Here is a 20,416-nt window from a genome sequence, read left to right as displayed (position 1 = left end):
ATGGCCAGAGGGATGTCCCATGTCAAGTGGAGTCAGGCTCAAAAATAAAGCTGGGGTAAAGAAAGAGGAAGGGTAGGATGTTCAGAGAGGTAGCATTTGTCTAACCAAGAAACCATTCTGTGTGATGAGCCCTGCTGTCCAGCACCTGCCTGCTTCTGGGAAGTAGCGAATGGATTCCGTTTTTGCTTTGCTTGTGCTTTTACTTCATCTAGAAAAATGGCTTTACCTAAAACCATAAGCTCTCTCACTTTCACCTTTCTGATTCTCTCCCCCATCCCACTTGGTGAGAGTGAGTGAGCTGCTGTGTGGGGCTGAGCTGCCTACCAGGGCTAAGCCACAGCACCTGCATAGGATGCTTGACTTTATTATCCAGCCTCAAAGTCATACAGCAGGGATGAACCTCACTTGCTCAGCCTAATTAAAAACCAATAATGAAATTTGCTAATCAACCAGATGTTACTACGTATTTCTTTAATGGTGACTGTTACTTCCTTTCTTGCTTACAGAAGTTGAAGACACAACCTGAAGTCCTGGACATGCACTAAAAGCATTTGCCCATATGTATTGTACTTTTATTTTAGAATTAGGAATCCTAGGAGTCAGAACAAGTGATTGATGCTCTCAGTTTGTCCGTCTGTGAGAATTACTATAGCAAACTTGAAGAACTAGTCCAAGCGTAGCCACTGGCTGTTCTCATGGAGCTCAGCAGACTGGAGAGGAGCAAAGATCATAGTGACCTTTAGAAAGGGGAGACAAGCAGAGCCAGGCAATTTCAGACTAGATATGCTAACCTTGCAATACATTTCTATGCAGCTGGAGAATTACAGGGTCTTAAGAAACCAACTAAGATTTGTCTGTCAAGAATAAACAGATCATGTCAAACCAGCCTAATTTATTTCTGTGACGGGATAATCTAAAAACTAGTAGACGTGATTTATCTTGTCTTTAGTAAGACTTCTAGTGCTGTCCCACATGACATTGCCATGAGCTAACTGGGGAAATATGGGCTATTATGAAATCACTGTAATGTGAACGCATAGCGAGCTGAAAAATCTTACTAACTTACTGAGTACTTATCGTTTATCAGAGGTTCTCTGGCCGTCTGAAAAGCATAACAAAGAAGGCAAGAGAAGGCTGTTCTCTACGTTTCACAGTTTGCATTAGTAACCAGCATGATGAGCATGTGTATGATTATATGACGTGTGAATGAAACAAGGTTGAGAGAATTATTTTTAAGAGAAATATTTTAAAATTACAAGATTAAAATCCATTTAGAATTACCCAAAAAAAAGGGACTCAGGACTGAAAAAGGAACTGAGAGCACATTCATGGAGTATTACTGGTGAGGCAGTGCTTGGAAAGGATCTGAGGAATTACAGGGGCTCACAAAATGAAGGGAAGCATGGATATATGCATTAACAGGAGTGGTATATGTAAGACAGCAGAAGTAATTGCCTGACTTCGCTTGGCACTCCTTAGGCTTTTACTGGTTTAGATAGGTAGGTCTGGACATCATCCTTAAGAAGGAATGCAAAATGGAAAAAAAAAGTCACTTAGACATTCTAGAAAAAAAAAAAAAAAAAGGTGTATCTGTATTTATGGAACTGATTATCAGCAATTTATCCACCCAGATTTGAGCTGAGAGATGGTGGTGGGCTGGAAGACATTTGCTCGTTCTGCCACTGTTCATTTCAACATATCCTACTGTCATTTCAGAATTGGCTGTGAACACTAACACCATTTTACAGCAAATGCAACAGTTATAAAAGCATGAATATCCACTATGCTGTTGGGGATATAATGCGAACACAATGCATCAGGTCAGGCTAAAGGGACAGACACGAGTCACCGTAACACAACTGCTGGAGTGAAACCCATTTGCACTGCAAACAGTTTGCATGGAGTATAGATGGGACCAACAGAACTGCATTCCTGTCCTGAAAGTCAAGCATTTAAATCCCCTCAAAAGGATTTAAAATGACACCAGATGCACCCACCGCAGAACAGCGTGAGGCATGCTGCTGTTAAAAGGAAAAGTGGGTTTCAATGCAGCTGTTGCCATTTAAAGTTAAGTCCAATTTTTGTCTGTATATTCTGGGTAGCTGCTTTCAGTGATTTCCCCCTTCTACTAAAGATACCAAGATGAAATGCCAAAACAAAACCCGTATGTTTCATTCACATCCATAAAGTTTATCAACTTACACACTCCAGAACAGGTATATCATTCATTGTTTTGCACCGGTAAGCGCAGTAATATACAAAAGCATGCACAATCATTTATGGTACAGAAAGATCCTATAACTTGAGGAGTAAAGTAATTTTAACTGGTTTTGGCAAACATTCAAACCACTCATATTTTTCTGGGAAGATAATTCCTGAGATGCAAAGCTGAGTTGTATGCTGGCATTTTCAAAGATGCTATACTTCAGTGAAGCATACAGAAACAACTCGGTAGGGACACAACAGAACAGGAGCAAAATATTATCTAACACAGATACTCAGAGGCAAGAAATGATCATGGGGTTAAATTACTGTAAGCGGTGGGCTTTTTTATTTTGTTGAAAAGTACATCTATTACTGGATCCAACATAGTTATAAGATGAAAAGAGGTCCACTGGCAAGGGAAGAAAAAAAAGCTAAAGTTTGGAAATACTTGACACAACTGAAATAAATGACAGCTTTTTCAGTATCCCATAGGCAGGCTGTAGTAGACGATGCTTCCCTGTATCCATGGAGAAATAAAGTCTTTGATGTAAGTCAGTTTAGCACAACTGCTGGTCTGTCTATTTAAAACCTGCACTACTTGTTTCTTTTAATAGATAATATAGGTAACATCTAGCTTTCACTCTGAACCCATGCTTTAACACTCAGAATTTATCCATATTTAATTACAATTTTATCACACTTTTCTAATCAAATAAATTTACTTTGTCTTCCAAGCAATCACCTCAGTATTCCAGTATGTAAAAAATACTTTCATTATGTTTATTATAAAAATATAAATGTTTCCACTACAAATCATTTTACATTAGTAAGAGGCCATCTACAATTGCACAATATATAAACTAAATGAGTAAGTAATGCTTTAAAATACAAGTTAAAGTAAATACATATTGCCAATCAAATCACATCTATACATTGCTTATTGAATGCTAAGTAACAGCACAAAACTAGATATGTTAACAGAAATAAATAAAATGGAAACTATATTTAAAGATACAAAACCAGTAATATGGTATGACATTTTATGAGCAGTTGCATTTTGCTTGATGTCAATAACCAATGTGAGTCCTGTACAGGAAGATGGCCACACGAATTCTAGTATCTCTACTCCACAATGAAGAATTGTACACTGCTATGTATACATATGTACACGGGGAAAGGGAGTATAGGATGCTTGCAACAGAGGCCACTTACAGTACAAATCAGCTTTGGACGGGGAGAAATAACTAAATGTATTTTAAAACTCTATACTCCTAAGAGCAAAGAAAAGCAAATTTGAGTTTCTTTTTTTCCCCAAGCATCAGTGAGTTTTTTTTGTTTGTTTGTTTTTGTTTTTTTTAATGCTGAGCATGCTCAAACAGTGGGCAAGGAACATGACGTGGTACTATGAGAAAATCGAGGGTGGTTGGCACAAAGTTTTCAGTTATAATCTCAAACTCTAAGAACTGGTTCTGTGTTTTCAGAAGAATTTCTCAGATCTCTTCTCCCTACCCCAGCTCACTCTCCCCCACTCTCCAGAATGAAGCTGAAGAGAAGAGTCACAAGGAAACTGTTAGAAAACAGTTGTCAGCAAATGGATTTTGTGTTGTCAGCAAATGGATTTTGGTGAATTTTTAAATTCACTGACAATATCTGACAGTCTCAAACGGGAAAAGAAAGATTCTGAATGAACTAAGCAACTGAAAATACAGCTTTTGTGTTTAGCATGCTGTATGTCAAGGTAGATTGGAGGAGATACAAAGTGTTCTTTACTGCTTAAGTGCTTCCTATTTTCTTCCATTTTTCATTTTTTATTTCAACTTACTTTAAAACTCATTCATTTTTATTTCAGAAAACATTACTAAATATTATCCCGTGAGTGCATTTCAAATGCAATCCTTTACAGCATGTTCACTGTCCCTAATTCTGCTCCTATTTTAGTAATGTGTGATAAATTCTGTCTCTCTATATTTTATAAGTCTTGGACCCATGAAGAGCAATTTAAAAGCTGATTCAGCCACACAAATCCCACAAACTGATTTCTCCCATATTTATGTGCCCTATGCTAGCTACAAAGAGCTTCAAAAAACAAGACCAACATGACAAAAACCAAGGCTAGTTAGCTTCTTTTGCACACACAGCAGAAGGTGGCATGCCACACAGTCATCTGCCTCACCTACAGTCTTGGACTGCCAGGGATTCGCTGGTACTCATTGGAATCAGGTTTAAACTAAAAGATGGGGAGCTGGAAATCCAGGGTGGTTTACGCTAATTAATGGCCAGAGCCCTACACCACATCTAGAGCATTAAGAAACTGGCACTGGAAGTGTCTCACACTGAGATTTAACTATTCAGTTTTAGAGGAAAGAGCTGTGTCTGCTCAGAGCCAAGACTGACATACTGAGGAGCTTAAGAGCTCACTATTGGGAAGATGATTAAGATGGGGGAGGACTCAAATCCCCTCCTGGATGTCCATTTTTCCACTGGGAACTGTGAATGCTCTTCTATAGATATGTTCCTTTCTGCTTTCTTTCAAGGAACCACACAAAGTTTACTCTTCTTTTTTAAAACACCACAGCCTGCCTTACTCCCTGACTCACCTCACAGAAGGAAGAACTATCCGTAACTACCTCCTGTGTGGAGCCTGGCGGTTTCGGTTACAGCAGGACATCTACCAGAGCTCACCTGTGCAAGGGCTGCAGCTTCTGGGCTCTCAAATCACCACGAGACAGGTTTTGAGCTTTTTATCCCTGTTGAGATTGGGGTGGCTCCAGCCATGTGGCGCTAAGCAGGTTCTCAAGGAACCTCAGCCAAAAAGGAAGGCCCCTGCAAGATCACAGTGGCTGGACAGAGGTATTCCGGATCAGACTTGGGCAAATTTACATACCAAGTCCCATTGAATGACCTTAAATCATTCTTGCCAGCTATCCGGCTAACCTTGGTTGCAAATCACCGTCTCAGTGGCTGTCTGCATGTTCATACAACTCCCAGTTACCAGCACTGGGAGCAGAGCCCATGAGATGGAAGACAGAAATGGGTCGTTCCTCAGAAAGCACCCTCAGGTCACTCAAGATGCATTCTCTCCTAACTCTTCTTATATTTGCTAGGCAAATCTCCCACCTGAACAGCATCTGTGAGCAGTGGTCCTTGCTGTGCCTGACATGAAACCAGGCCTTTGGGAAGTAAGGAGACATATGTGCCTGACCAGGCATTGATCAGGAGATCAAGAGGCACACAGTTCTGCCAGAATTCAAGCCCAGATTAAAATACCACTCACTGCAAAGGGAAGGAATCTCAGCAAGTCCATATGCTTTGCCTAGTGTCAGAGCTGGAAAAAGAGACCATCTTTCTTTTTTTTTGTATTTCATATATGATATTGTGAGCATAAAATAATCTAGTAATTAACCCTCATACAATTTCTCAGGTTAAATCAATGAAGTTTTGATAACATTTGGCACTTGGCAATAATACAGCCAGGTTAAGGTATTTAAGCATAAATATAAACAATAATTGAAAAAAAAATGAAATAAATAAGTCTTTTAAAAATGAAGACTTTTTTTCTATTTAAATGAACACAATTAGGGAAGCTAATATAATGTTGAAAATCTTTTGTCAACTAACTGAAAGTCACTACAAACTTTATTTCTGTATTCCTTTCTGAAGTTGAAATAGCATGTAACAATGACATTATAGTAAATATGGCCAAACAGGTTGTGAGGTATAGTCCTCTATTTTCCTTGCATTTAAAGAAATAAAATACCTGTTACAGATCTCTTCTGTATAAAAATACTGCAAGTCTTTCTTTCTTCTTGTTTGCTGTATAGATCAAATACACAGCTTTTATGTCCTTGGGTTTTTCATGTTATTCAGTCACTTAATATTCAAATGGCTCTAGGTTTTAGTATCACTGTTTTTTACTTGGAAGGATTTTTTTTTTTATTTTTTTTACATTTTTTTCCTTTTTGAAATTTACTATCTGCATTAACAGTCAGTGAAGAGCACCCACCCTTTAGGATTAACAGATAGAAAACAAGTTCGCTCCTATTTTAAGGCATTTATACTCAGTATTTGAGTGTCTTAGTGGGTTTGAAATTTCAACCATTATGTTTCCGGAGCTGTTGCAAAGAAGTCCTTTAAACGTTTATCAGCCATCATTTTTTCCCTTAGACGCAACTTTTTCTTTTCTGTCCTCAGCAACACCATTTTGGTACCTTACACAGGAACGGGGCTGGTCTTTGTATGAGTTTCTAGAGCTTTGATACTGCTGACAATCTTCTTTTGAGGCCCCACAACAGTAACGCCGATTTTTTTCGTGTCCCTGGAAAAAAAGAGAACACACACCAGGTGAGCGAGCATCCCGCCTCCATGCTTCCTAGAGCTGATGTGAGCAAACAGCAATCTACTCGCTCATCTTATATTGCAGTGTTGGACGTGCCTCCAGGTATGGCAATAGAGCTGAAACACAAACCCTGGCATGAAGACTATTGAGAGCTATGAAAACAGCAGGAAGCTGCAAAAAAAGTAAAATTTCATTTAGCCCTGTTGAGTATGCTTCCCTAGAAGCAAGGACAACGAAGCAGTGTTTGCCACTGGCATACACACTGGGGCTTAGGGGTGAGGGGCCCACTTCTGGGCTAGCTGTGATCTCGAGCCCCTCTACCTCCTCCATCCCCCTGTCAGTCTCATCACTCTTCCTGACCAGCGGACATTTCGCCATTATGTGCTGAGCCCTCTGGACAGTCAGCGTTGGGGTTAACGGCTATGTGGCCAAGCTTCCCAGGTCTATTGCTCTACTGTTTTTCACCCCTTATTTCTGCAGGCAGCCAGTTCTCTTTGTTCCTTGTGCAACACAGAAGTGGTTTAACACTTGCCAAGGGCTCATTAACCAGTGGCTCACAGGAAATTGGGCATTCCTGGAGGATTTCTGCACTGTCCCCAAAGGGTAATTGCCATAAAAACCCATTATCAGTCTTTTTATAGTTGCAATAATACACTAATTAACAGCATTGATGTGTTTAATTATCAACCCTGCAGCTGTTGGCTACTTCTTCATAACTGCTTCTGTATCCACTGAGCCCAATAGGGAGTCAAGATTTTCCTGTTCAGTAAATTCAAAACTGTACTTGATGCCTTCTAAGGTGCAGAGAGAACATTCACCACACTCTTCCTCATCACATTGCATTTGAATGTAATGAACTTTCAAGTTTTCAGTTGCCAAGCTTGGCTCGATTAAATGTCAAAAAGGGAGGCAGGAGGGAATTTGCCCCCTGAATAATTATGAGTATGTAGGAGGAAATGCTACGTAGTGCTTGTTCTGTGTCACGAGTTGCTGGAATATGGGATGGGAAAAAAAAAAAAAAAAAAAAAAAAAAGATTGGTCCACATGCCAGTTGTGGGGAAAGAACAGATAAAGGGCAGATTGTAAACAATGCACAAAGCAACTACAAAACTGTGAGTGAAGGCAAGAAATGCTTGTGTACCAGACTACGCACAGTGCTACTCTATCAGAAGAAATGGCCATTTCCTTGACATTAGTGAGAAAAAGGTATCGGACTGTGGCCTTCACAAAATCAACAGAGCATCTAGGTTTCTTTCATGTGTATCACAACTACTACAATATTTTACAGTCCCTTTATACATAAGATTATTTTAGCTAAAATCTGGAAGCTGAGTATAAAAATGCCACTCTAATGCGTATTTAAACGTGTACCTCCAGTCGCAACTGGTAACAAGGGGCTGAGGTTATTTCAAACTTACTCTGTGGAAATCTTGGCTATTGTATCACAGGAGCTGTACTCCACACCCGTGAAAATGTCTTTGCACTGTCCTGTCCGAAAACCATTGAGCCAATCACCTGTTGAGCGGAAGGCTGAAATGTCAACATTACTTTGGTCCAGGAGAAGATTTGAGGGCCTAAAATGAAAAAGGATATGATGAAAGTTATGGAGCAAGTACAAGTATCCATTTATTTTGTCTAAACTTATCACTGGCAGCAGTAAGAGCTTCCATGCTACATGCAGCTTTTCTGCTCGTCTATGGAATTTCTCTGCCACAGAGGCCACATGCACTCATGCTGGCAGCTTTGACAAACACTGCGTAATCACCTACCTCGCTTAAGAACTCCAGCTTCTCATGCCCAGGCTTTAAATCACTGAAGCATCACCAATTCATGAAGCACACCATTACATTACAATTTAATGTGTTTAAGCATTAGCAAAGACAAGCCTAATTTAGATTATGTTTATGTGATCCACCTAGTCCCAAAAAACATACTAGTCAGTACAACAATGTGCACTCTAAACTTCAAATTGAGTGTACTGGTAGAATTTACACATGTTCAGAGTACTCCAGCCCACTGAAAAATCTTAAGTGGTGCTATTAAGTTAGAAGCACATAAAATAAGACACTAGGAGATTTTTTTTTTTTTTAAATGTTATCAAGTCTAAAAATGAAATGGTAAGTGAATTGTGAGACAAATGTAACCACAAAAGACTTCTATTCTGCAGCGTGCAGAGGCAGAAATGAGGTAATTTGTTATTACATACACGTAGCCAAATTGAAATGTAATTGCCTTGTCCAGTTTAAAGATGGTGCTCATTCTAAGACTGAAGCTTCTGTAAGGATATCATACAAATAATCTGAAAGTGCGAACTGAATTACCACCTGCCTTTGAAATGAACTTGGTACTCATGAAGGATGCTGAACTGACCTGACTTGCATCCAAGTTCTCTACTTCGAAAATAATCAAGAAATCAATAAGAAACAAAATCAAACAAAACACATCTCCATGCTTCTTTCCTCTTTTAAATATTTTTTTCTGTAAGTCTATCTAGAAGCTATTGGGAAGAAAGCACTCTTCTGAAAATAAAAACAAAGCTCAAATATATAATTTTCTAACAAGGAAGAATATATTGTAGCTGACCTGGCACTTTGCATGTTACATACAGCAGCAGTGGCTGCTCCTAAATTGATGCAGAAAATCAGTTCTGTCTGGTATGAGGACTCTTGTTTTCATAGTCTTGTGAGCGTATGATGGCTTCTCATGTGATGGCATCAAGGTTAAAAATAAAAGGTTGGTCCTTCTCTGTAATGTCACACGAGTCAGTCTCAACCTCACCTTGTTTTAGTCACCTAGAAATACATGCCCAGGTATGCCCAGGTAGCTTTCTGAACTATTTGCTGCAGTCCGTGAAGAGATGCACACATTTCCAGGCAGGGGATTCATCCACTCTGAAAGAAGTCTTCCCGGCACACAGCTTGTATGAGACATCCATCTCTTGGTCCTCAGCAGCCTCTCCTCACTGACCTGCCTTTTTTTTTTTTTTTTTTTTTTTTTTTTTTTTTTGCTGGTAAGAAAGCCCCTGAATAGCAATGCAATCAGTAACTTCTTTCTGCTGACAAGACACCTTACTAATTCAAATTTCCTTTCTCTCTCAGTGCTAATTAGTACAATAACAGCTTCCTCAACTAGTCAGATGCTATTAGAGACATCGACTCTATTTCTACATTTATTTCCTCCACTGACACACGTATGCCAATACCAGGCAGCTTGTTAGCCCCCATTCAGAAATATGCATGCTCCATTTTGAGTCAAATATAGAACCACAGAATCATTGAAGTTGCAAAAGGCCTCCAAGATCATCTGGTCCAACCATCCCCTGCCACCAACGTCACCCACTAAACCATGTCCCTAAGTACCAGGTCCAACCTTTCCATAAACAACCCCAGGGACGGTGATGCCACCACCTCCCTGGGCAACCCGTACCCTATAAGTACCTTACAGGTGTCTGTCTCAGGCTTACACCTAAGCATGTGCTTAGCTGTCATTTCCTGATGCTGCTACTCATGAGCACAGGAGGCTGACCTAGAAGATTATCACTGCAACTTTACAGACGGTTTTCTGCCCATAGGTCTAGTGAATATCACCTGAAAAATAATTTGACTGTTACAGCTAAATCCATCTGAAATTACTTTTGTCACAGGAAAAAAAATGAAAATGAGAGGTGGTTAGACTAACATGACTATTTGAAGATCATGATGATGCAGTGTAGCAAGTAGGTTACAGTTCTGGTACTGGAGAACTGATCTGGAGTGTAAAATGCCCTCCTCACCCCAAACCCAACCCATCAGCACTGAAAAAAGGCAAAGGGAGAGCTTGTAAGGGCCTCAGAGAGAACCAGATGTTTAAATACCTGTGAATTTAACCTTCCTTAAGAAGCCTAGAAAATCCAAACAAAGCTTCTCTATTCCAGTTCAAGTCTTTACTAGGTTTCACTGGGATCAGTAGCACTGGAATAGCATACTATGGCAGTAGATCTGACTCGCACTGGGATAAGAAAAATGCCACATCAGTGACACTCAGACTTTTACCTTTCTCCTTGGATGAAAAGAACAATGCAGCCTTGCGATAGAGCAGCTCCTGGTATTGGCTACATATTAAACAGCTCTTGATGTTTTGCCAACCCTATCCACTAGTTGATTTCTTTGAGGGCCAGGAAATGATTTTAACACCTTCTTCCCTTCTGTGATGACAGGACATGCGTGAAGAGCTCGTCAGGTGCTTGAAAATCTTATCTTCCAAATGACAAAAGGACACACTCTGCCACAGACTGAGCCCCAGCCTTCACCAGGTCTCAGAGCAGGGCCCTTTCTGCCTGGGCACCTTTCCTCACTTCTTTCTCCTCGGAGACCAGCCAGGACGGGCTGCTGCTTCCTGCAAGGGACTTTGGGGTTGCCAGGTCCTTCACCTCTACTGCTGCAGACAACTGCAGCCACTGGCTCTACCGGCAGACCCAATGTCCTGGGAGCAGTGGTGGGTAGAAAGGAAGGTGACAGAAGACATCAGAAACCTGCTCTGCCCCTCAAAACCCTGAAGCAGGGAAAAGGTGGCAAGCAGCACAGAACCAAAGGCTGAGCTAAGGACAGATGATGCCGTACACTTCAAGTCACTGTTCTCATGCTAACACCAAATCTTATTAGGCACCTGCACAATACACAGCTTTAAACACCTTCCAATTTAAGGCTCAGGCTGGATAATCAGGCCCAAGATATTTTTATTCAGTAGCTGTAAAACCTGCATTTCTCCAACTACTGTTTGTCCCACAAAAAGCCAATGCTTTTTATTTATAGTTTTCTGGATATAGTGTCTGGAATCCCAAGACATTTATTAAGAGTATTTATGATGTGTTCTTAATGATAAAGCATGGAGATTTATTTTTTTTCAGGCCGGTATGCCTTTTCAACTTAAATCTATTAAAATAAGACCTGACAGAAGAATCATTAATTGAAAAAAAAAAAAAAAAGGCATAAACAAGTTGAGATAGAACAGGTCACCAGGATTAGGAATTAGAGTAACCCGAAAGAGCTTTTATGTTTATTACTTGGATCAAAGTATCATCAGGACAAAAAATACGACCTAATTTTAATGTAAGTGACCTCAGAATAACCAGCACTGTAAAGTATCATTTTTCTCCTTGTAGAATTCCAAACAAAAATTAGTTACTTTCCTCCTCAGAGAGGACATCTGGACAGTTTATCAATGAACAGGAATTTGTCTCACAGCAAAGAGCCTGTGATGTCTCCTTGCATGCACCAAGGGAAAGCTGGGCTTTCAGAGCATCTGCACACATTGGTGGTTTTTTTCCCCCTGACCCAGCCCCTAGACAGAAGGTCTGAACATGAAATTTATGGGCTGGGTGATGTGCGCCATGAGCTCACACTTTACCAGACAAATTAGATGGGTTGCAATCCGTGCAGCTGTAAACGACGTCCTGCAGGGTTCCACCTGATCTTTTACAGCTTTTCATAAATCAGTACCTACTAGCTTCAGAAGAGAGTCATTAAAAAGAAATCATGGAAATTACATGTTTGCTCAGGGGAAGTGAAATAGAACATTTCCCTCTGTCTTGTCTTTTCTTCCCCCACCCCCCCTTTTATTGTTTAAAAAAAAAAAAAATCACTATTTCGTTTCTTTGACCAACTATGATATACCCCATTGTGTTATCTTTCAACAGAACAGAAGAGAAAGACTTTCTATCCTGTCCATCCCAACTGTGTGTCTATCTACAGAGTTGTATTTACTGACATGTGGTGCCCTGAAAAACAATCAGCCAGACTTGGGTTAGAGAGACAAATTTAACAGTGAGATGCCAGTTACAAAATGTCCTGTTGCTGAAAGTTTTCTCTGGATGTGCCCATTATATTAACAGTTGGAATTAACCTTTGAGTCATTCGCAGTAGCAAGGAGAGCTATACTTTGTTAACATTAGCACAGCTTTTTGTCACAACATGGGGAAACGTTTGTTGCACCACACAACAAAGACTGCAGAAAACATCATTAGAGCCCTCCTGATACAACCTCCTCTCTAGACAGCTTCTGTCTGGCTAAAAAAGGATACATTAACTTGTAAAATTTGGGAACCATGACAAGATACAAGCAAAACGTTCCATCACTTCTGTATGAAGGGAGGCATTCTGCGAATGCACAGAGGACACCTGAATGCATGAGCCTAGTCTTCGTGTTGTAGCTCTTTCCTTCCTCCAAACAATACAACCAACCTCCAGCTCTAAAATCTGGACTTCCCCTTCCCTAGTCAGATTTGTTTAAAAGGGAAAGCATATAGAAAACAAAGTAATTTCCTGTGGCAAACTTTAAATAATTATAAGATGATTTTGTAAAGTGAAATTGCTCCATGGGGAGGGAAGCAGGCCTGGTTTGAGCACAAATGCTATATGCTTTATAATTATGACAATCTGAAGTGCAGAATTCTGGTCTAGCAATAAGGATATCTCCTATTTCAATAAAAACAACAACAAAAACACAAAAATGAACAGCTGGCACACACGGCAAAATTTACTTTTATCTTCTACAACAAACAGAATCATAAGTACACCAGTGTGACAACAGGAGACCAGGAACTAAATGTCATGTTGAGGAGAAGTAGAGACCTCATGTTTACTTGGCTGTCCCTACAAGATAGGGTAAGCATCTCTGGAATTCCACCTCTTCGTGCCCATTTTTTTGTAGTACCTATAGCAAAATTTGTTACTTAGTTCCTAAAATACAATTCACATCTTAGGGAGGTCCATTTGCTTTTCTCAGGGGAGCTCATATCATGTTTGCAAAGTTTGACAGGAAGCAGGCTGTGACTCCTCTTTGAAGTGAAAAGAGAGCTGGAGAAATAAAGAGGGGTAATACAAATAATCAACAGGGGAAAAGAATGCAAGTAAGGCTGCTGGCTTGTAGCAAAATGATACGTCTCTCTAAATGTCACACTGGACTTATTTTCTAGCTCCGTGCTGTCCGCTGGCAAAAGACCTGCCACAGTTTCCTCTAGGATAACAAGCCAATAAAATTTCAGCTGCCCCAGATGTCAGCCCTCCAGTCTTTCATACTCCTCGGGCTGCCCCTCAGAACATGGTTTTCAAGGGGCTTCTATCTTTTTTAGAATCCCGGGGAGGGGAATAAATCATATGCCTGGGTGTATCAATGCTCCTCTGATCACTTTTTTCTCACCAAAACCAGTGAAGGCAAAAAATACCAGCGTGGTGCTGAAAGGCTTTTCTCTTTCTCATAAAACAGCTTAAGCTCTGCTTTTAAGCAGCAGAAGTAATGTCACACGGACATTTCCTGGGATTCAGAGCTGGCCCAGAGATGGACCCTTAACAACAACCAGTCATTATTGTTCGGACAGACTATGGGCTCTTCAAAAGGGAGAGAGGAAAATGCCTTAGAGAGCTTTTAAAATGCTTTTCTGGCTCTTTGTGTCTACCATTTGGTGTATACGACCTGCCCTTATATCCCACATTTAGCTGTGCTGTGAATTTCAACTGACATTCACTACGGCACTTGCTGCATCAGGCTGTGGCTTCGTGCAGTTTCTTCAGCATGCCCACTCTCCAGCATTGCCATTAACACTAACGAGGGCTTCACGTTGTAAACCCAGTGCACTGAGCTGAGAGCAGCAGAACCAAATCCCTCAGAAGCACAAGCAACAGCACACGCTCAAAATAAGGTCACAGGCTGATCTGTCCCCATTTAAATTCTAATTACATAACTCAGCCTGCTGAAAAATTTGTGTTTGAGTTGCATCAGCAGCATCAAGCTAGAGGTGCAAGAGTACAGATAGATGTTTTACTGTATGTGTGAACAGTGAGCCCTCACAATTTGGAAGGAACAGTTGTTCATTTGTGTCTACCTCAGGCAGGATGACTTAGGTGAAGATACTTTTTTTTTTTTTTTTTTTTTTTTTTTCTGTCTCTAGCATGCTAACTAACTGAAGTTCCTAAAATCTCTTCAGTTTAATGCCTGAATTCCACATGCAACCCAAATTATGATTAGACATCAGCAAGTACTGGTTTGAACACAATCTGACATTTTTCTGTGTGATTTGTAGTTAAGCTTCCCCCCATCCATAAATTTAGTGTTTTGTGTTTAACAGCGTTTTGAATGAGAGCTAGCATACTGGGGTTACAGAATATGGATTCTTTTAGAGCTTTTTAGGTCACAGACTATATTGTTGCTGTATTTTGAGTGTGGCTAATTTTTTTTTTGTGGGCTTCTGTTACACGACATTCAGCCAAACCCAGATCCTGTTTGTAATATCTGGACAAGTACAGAGCCTAAGCCCTCTCTGAAATGCTCAAAATGAAGTGGACAGCTCCGTCCTTCAATCCAAATGTCCCTAACAGGGAGAAGCAAGCAAGCAATATGACAGCAGGTCAGCAATATATTTCAAGCACCTAAAACCATCCAACCTGAATGGCAGAAAAAATAAACTTTTCAATAAAATGTTCAGCCAACAAACAGTAGTTTTGTTGCAAGTAATACTGTAAAAACAGGCCCAGAACTATGCTGCAAAATTGAGTGGACTGAATTTTTGTTTTGACCTGTTTGCTGCTCCTACTGAGCTTAATTTTCACAAATATCCTCTCAAGCTATCATAGTAGAGAGTTTCCAGAGAATCATCAGGTTTTAAGTGGAAACAAATTTTGTGAGTAGAAAACTTCAAAATTTTAATTACAAATGATGGCTCTGTATGTTTGAGAACAAACATGTTTCGCACCAGCAAGAATGCCACAATGAGGGCCAACATCAATTTTCTGATGCTAACGCTTACAATCAACTACTCAGAAATAACAAATAGGCCAAAAGCTGCTAAAGAAATTACTCTAGTGAATAATTCAAGCACAACTTAAAAATTGGAAAATCAGGATAAGGATCTAAACAACTTGTTAACACATGAAAGTATGTATGAGGATTTATTCACACACATTTTCCAACACTTTCAGATTTTCATCAGGAAGGCCATCTGACCTTGGCCTCTTGAATTTCCTGGACTATATTAAATGAATTTCAACTATGCCTCTTCTGAAAATAATAGGCTTTTTTTTCCTTCTTCTTTTTAGCTTGGGATTTAATGATACCAGCAGAACTCATATTTTAAATGGAGAACTCCCAATATGTACAAGAGATCTGATATCAAATCTATCTTCTGAAGTGCACTCCAGAAATAATGCTTTTTTTTTCTTTTATTTTTTTTTAAATATATTTATTTATACATATATATATCCATCATCAGGCATGTTGCTTCCTCATCTCAGAACTGCAACTTGGAAAATAATATAAGATGTGAAATTGTCTAATACTACTGGATATAGAGTCTTATACCTCCCTCTGTACCACTGAGCAATGGTCAGTTTCTTTTTTTTTTTTTTTTTTTTTTTTGGTCACGGCAGTGGAGTTACATGATGGAGGCACCTACAGATTTTGCAAACTTCAGTTTCAGAGCCTCCCATTAAATTATAAAAGGTTTTATACATGTATCATAATTGTAATTCATAAACACAAATAACTTCTAATTGCATATTCATTATTTAAAGCAAGAATAACCTGACTGAGCTTTATGAAGTACCTTTGGATGTATATCTATATTCTGGAATTTTTAAGTTCTACCCATGGAAAAGTTGCATAGTAGAAAGTTGCAAGCAGGACTTGACACTGACTTTCACTTTACCAAAAGGTTGCAGGACAAAAAAATGCACAAATACAGAAGCAAATGAAGTATTTGTTAGCACGGACTCCTTCGCAAAATCAATCACAGACCTGGTAGAAATTCAGAATTTCTGAATAGTGTGTTGGAATTAAAACATTTTCAATTTTTTTGAAAAGTCACTTTAGTTGGCTCCTGCATCACAGATATGAATGAACACAGCACCAAGTTCACCACTGCAGCTTCAGGAAGGCTGCCATAATAACATGGGTTGCCTGAATCCCATATCAGAACCATTATACTTAAATGTCACACCATCTTCTAACAGCATAATTCACTTTGGGGCACAGAAATGCTTTAAATATAATTCTAAATATACACCATATTTTAAGCAATCTTTTTCAAATGGCTGGGTAATATAGAGTAAGCTTCACATACCTGAAATGATAATATACACTGTAATGCTAGAGTCATCACGTATATCTATATATATATAAACAAACATGAGCAACGCTTTGTCCAGAAACCAATTGGAAATAATAAGAGGAAAAAGTTTAAATAGATAAAGACACCAAAGAGGAAAGAGTCCATTTTAGAGTACACCAGATATTTTTCAGTTGTGTGACTGCTGGGTTATATTTTTTCCACACAGGTGAAACGAAAACCACTAAGTCCTTGTAGATCACAGCTTCACCAACTGGTTAGCAGGTGGGTGAAGTGACTCTGTCTCTCCTATTCAAGTTTAGAAAAATTTCCATCTGCTTTGTATCTGCATGAAATGTTCACAAATGTGAAGCAATACACAGCGGACTGAAAAATAATAAGCTCGAGAAGAAAAAATAATAAAACTGATCAGAGCTGGAGGAACTATGAACTCACTTCCACCCTAAAGATATCCAAGCAATCTAAAGACTCTGTTATAAAAATGAACATAATGCTTAGAAAACAAGAAAGAACAGCAAGACATAAATCAAATAAAAATATCATGCGGTTGTGGCTTAGAAAACTGCATGACTTGTACAACTCAGTGTGTGTACCGCATTCTGCTTCTACAGCCCTTTACAGAGCTGGATAATTCAAGGCTACCTGAAGGACACAAAAATCCACATGTCCGTAACCAGTGCAGGCCTTGTTAGGAAGAACTCAAGGCAGCCACCTAATTAAAAAGTGAATGTTGACAGACAAGAAAGCAATCAGCCATATTCTATACCTTGCAAGGAATAGGAACGGGATTTCCAAGTGAATTTGAGATGAAGCACAACATGAGGAAAAGGTATCATGAAACATTCGCTACGCTGAGGTTACAAAAAGCTTTTTTTGAAGCAAGGTTCACAAGCACATAGCAAGGTCTGCAAAGAGACAATCAATAAGGATAGAAACATCCTCTCGGGTATCAAGAAATTATTAGATGCTACGGAGTGGCCAGAAAGGATAGAAAACCAAAAAGGAAATGCAGCAGTGAAGGCTTTGACTCCTCTCCTGTATTCCTATGAGATATTAGTATAAAATGTGCTAGGGCTGTGGCCGTGGCATCAGACATACAGCTGAGCACATCCCTCAGTTTCAGGCAGTTAAAAGCAGCGTACCAGAGAACAGGGATATCCTATGTACCTCCAGAAACGTGCTTGCAAGTAGGATACAACATTGCTGCAACTACTTTAAATAAACATCAAATTGAAAATCTGTAAGAAGAGACAGACTTTGCCTCTGCAACAGACATCATCAGGTTAAATATTTTTCCTGACCAAGTACATTCTGAACACCTAAGAACATATGTTGGGCATAAAGCTCTAGCATTCTTCCAGTAGCAGCACAGACATGAGTAAAAGAGAGCTGGGACCTCCATAATTTAGATTAATTGCTTACTTTGGGTATGGGGAAAGGTGCAGTGGGAGTACTACAGCCTCAAATAACAACCAACAGCAGCAAGGGAAGGAGGGAAGAGAATAAAAACCACCCCTGATGTTCCCCTCAGAAACGTGCATCAGCCTGCCACCGATCACATTTTGATCTGAGCTCACCTAAAGCAGCTGTGAGAAGTCCCCTACATTCCTTTCCCATGAGCAGCACACAGAGCATCACAGCATGACAGGGCCACCACCACTGCTGCCCGAGCCAGTAAAATAGATCATGATATTGGAGCAAAGATGGCAAGGCAGGAGAGAGCAATGCTGCAGTGCTCCTGTGCACCACTCAGACTGAATTTAGGCCTTGCTAAGGATATCAGCTTTTATTTGCTTTGAACTGTTAACTGGAAATGACTGGAAATGGAAATGTTTTCCATTCTGCTGTGGTTCAGCTCCCTCATTGTGAGGACAATAAACAGGGAACATTTTGCTGTTGTTTGACTGGTTTCTACAATCAAAACCCCAAACCAAAATGGTAGTTGTGATTCCCTGCTCCCCTAATCCAGCAGACCACTCCAATATATATCCCTGCAAAACAATTATTTGCACCAATCATTTCCCAAAAGGGGGTGCAAGATGTTTAGAAGAAATCTGCTTGACTGAGAAGACAATGCTTAAGGAACTTTGATTTTTTCCAAGCAGTCACCTAGCAGGAAACAGAAATAACTGCCCTGCTAATGATGTTGGTTTAATGTGTGTTAAATGCTCACCAGTTAAATTATTAAATGTAATTACTGTGCAAGCAGCCTTCCCTCACTATATATTTCTAGTAGCAAAGCCCATCAGCATGGCTTCCTTCCTCCTCCCAGCTCTGCTTTCCTTCTGACGTCTCTGGTGTGGCAGCAGGAGGCGATGAGGACGGTCAGCCTCTAGATCAGGATGCAGCACAATGCTGGGTATGGGAAAAAGGAGGCAAGGCCTACGCAACATGCCCAGCAGCCCAAGGCCTAGTGTAGCTCTCCAAGCCACTCTGCCTTACCTCTGTTTCCCTCTGTGCTTTCCTGTTAGACTACTGTGACAAGAAATGAATTTTGCCAGACATAAAGGTCTGAGGAGGAGTGGTTTATTGCCTTCATTTGGAAAGCTTGCCTCATGGCAGACCCTGGTCTGCCCCCTGACACATCCCTCCAAGACCTGGGTCTGAAGCAGCAGAGAAGTGTGCATTTCCCCTGACTCTGTCTGCTTTGAGGATGGAGGATTTTATTCAACAGTATTTGTGCTAAAAATAATTTTATATCTCTTCAGATCACTGAAGTAAAAGTACATTTTGTTCATTGTACAAACCAATTCACTTAAACCCTGCTAAACCAAAGCTCTTATTTCACCACATCCTCATTACGTCCTTAGGTGCCAACACACTCTTCATTTTCTCTCAACAAGATAATTCTTATCTCATCACAGAGATGTTCCAGAGCGTGTTGAATAACCAGGATTATAAATGAATGTTTTTAATGCAATTAGGAGTATTGCATGGGTTGGAAGTGAATTCCTAGCTAAGGCATTTATCAAACAAGGAATGTAACTGCATCTTTAATTTTGTCAGTCCTACTGAAAACAAAAAGATTATTCATATGATTAAACTTAAGGTGACTTGTCAGAGCAAAGTGTAAGAGTGTATGATATGTTCGGACCCAACTCAGAACAATATTTAGGAACACGGCTGTCTGTGACCTATCAAACATTAAGCACTTAAAGCACTACAGAGGACCAGAAGAGGAAAAAGGAAGATTACAAGATGACATTTTGTCCGTGTCTCTCTCTCAAACCTCTGCTCAGTCTTATAATAGGTCTCACAACCATAACGTACCAGCTTTATAAAATTTGAATCAATCATAGTACATCAGTAATAAAAATAACAGCAATAATAAAATAATACTGAATAATTCTCCCAAATGTACAATCAGAAAGCTTCTTGTAGCCTTCAAGATTGCAAATAGCTATGGTTAGAAGTTGAAGAAGTGGATGAAGAAATGAAAGAAATTCTAATTATGGAAGATGAAGAAATCAAAGACATTTAGTCACGTGCAATGTAGAACCTAACATGTCACCTTGCTGCCGCATTGGTGATTATTTTCAGACTGCTGGGATTACGGATCAGCTTATCCAGGATGCTGACAATCTGCTCAAACTTGGGTCTGTTGTTTCTGTCTTTCTGCCAGCAGTCCAGCATCAGCTGATACAAGGCAGCTGGGCAGTCCATAGGAGGTGGCAAGCGGTACCCTTCATCAACAGCCTTAATTACCTGCACAAGGATAAAAGTTTTTGAGAACTTGGAGGCACTTACATCAACTTGTTTTTATCAGTTCTGTGAACCAC

At 39.8% G+C, this 20,416-nt stretch overlaps 1 protein-coding gene across 2 annotated transcripts in view; it reads right to left on the bottom strand.

Moving 5' to 3' along the window:
* Positions 1–2,518: 2,518 nt before the first annotated feature.
* Positions 2,519–20,416, bottom strand: part of EPHA3 (EPH receptor A3) — a 223,914-nt gene continuing 206,016 nt past the window's right edge. For both annotated transcript variants that reach the window (XM_035315180.1, XM_035315181.1), the window contains exons 15-17: positions 20,149–20,342; positions 7,960–8,115; positions 2,519–6,520 (exon numbers count right to left, since the gene is read on the bottom strand). In XM_035315180.1, the coding sequence (XP_035171071.1) occupies positions 6,415–6,520; positions 7,960–8,115; positions 20,149–20,342 (456 nt within the window). In that variant the 3' untranslated portion in view covers positions 2,519–6,414. The remainder of the gene's footprint in view (positions 6,521–7,959; positions 8,116–20,148; positions 20,343–20,416) is intronic.

The sequence above is a fragment of the Oxyura jamaicensis genome, chromosome 1 (assembly GCF_011077185.1).
Source record: "Oxyura jamaicensis isolate SHBP4307 breed ruddy duck chromosome 1, BPBGC_Ojam_1.0, whole genome shotgun sequence".
In the NCBI taxonomy this organism is placed as follows: domain Eukaryota; kingdom Metazoa; phylum Chordata; class Aves; order Anseriformes; family Anatidae; genus Oxyura; species Oxyura jamaicensis.
Note: the sequence above shows the minus strand (reverse complement) of the source record. Positions and strands in the feature narration are given on the sequence as shown.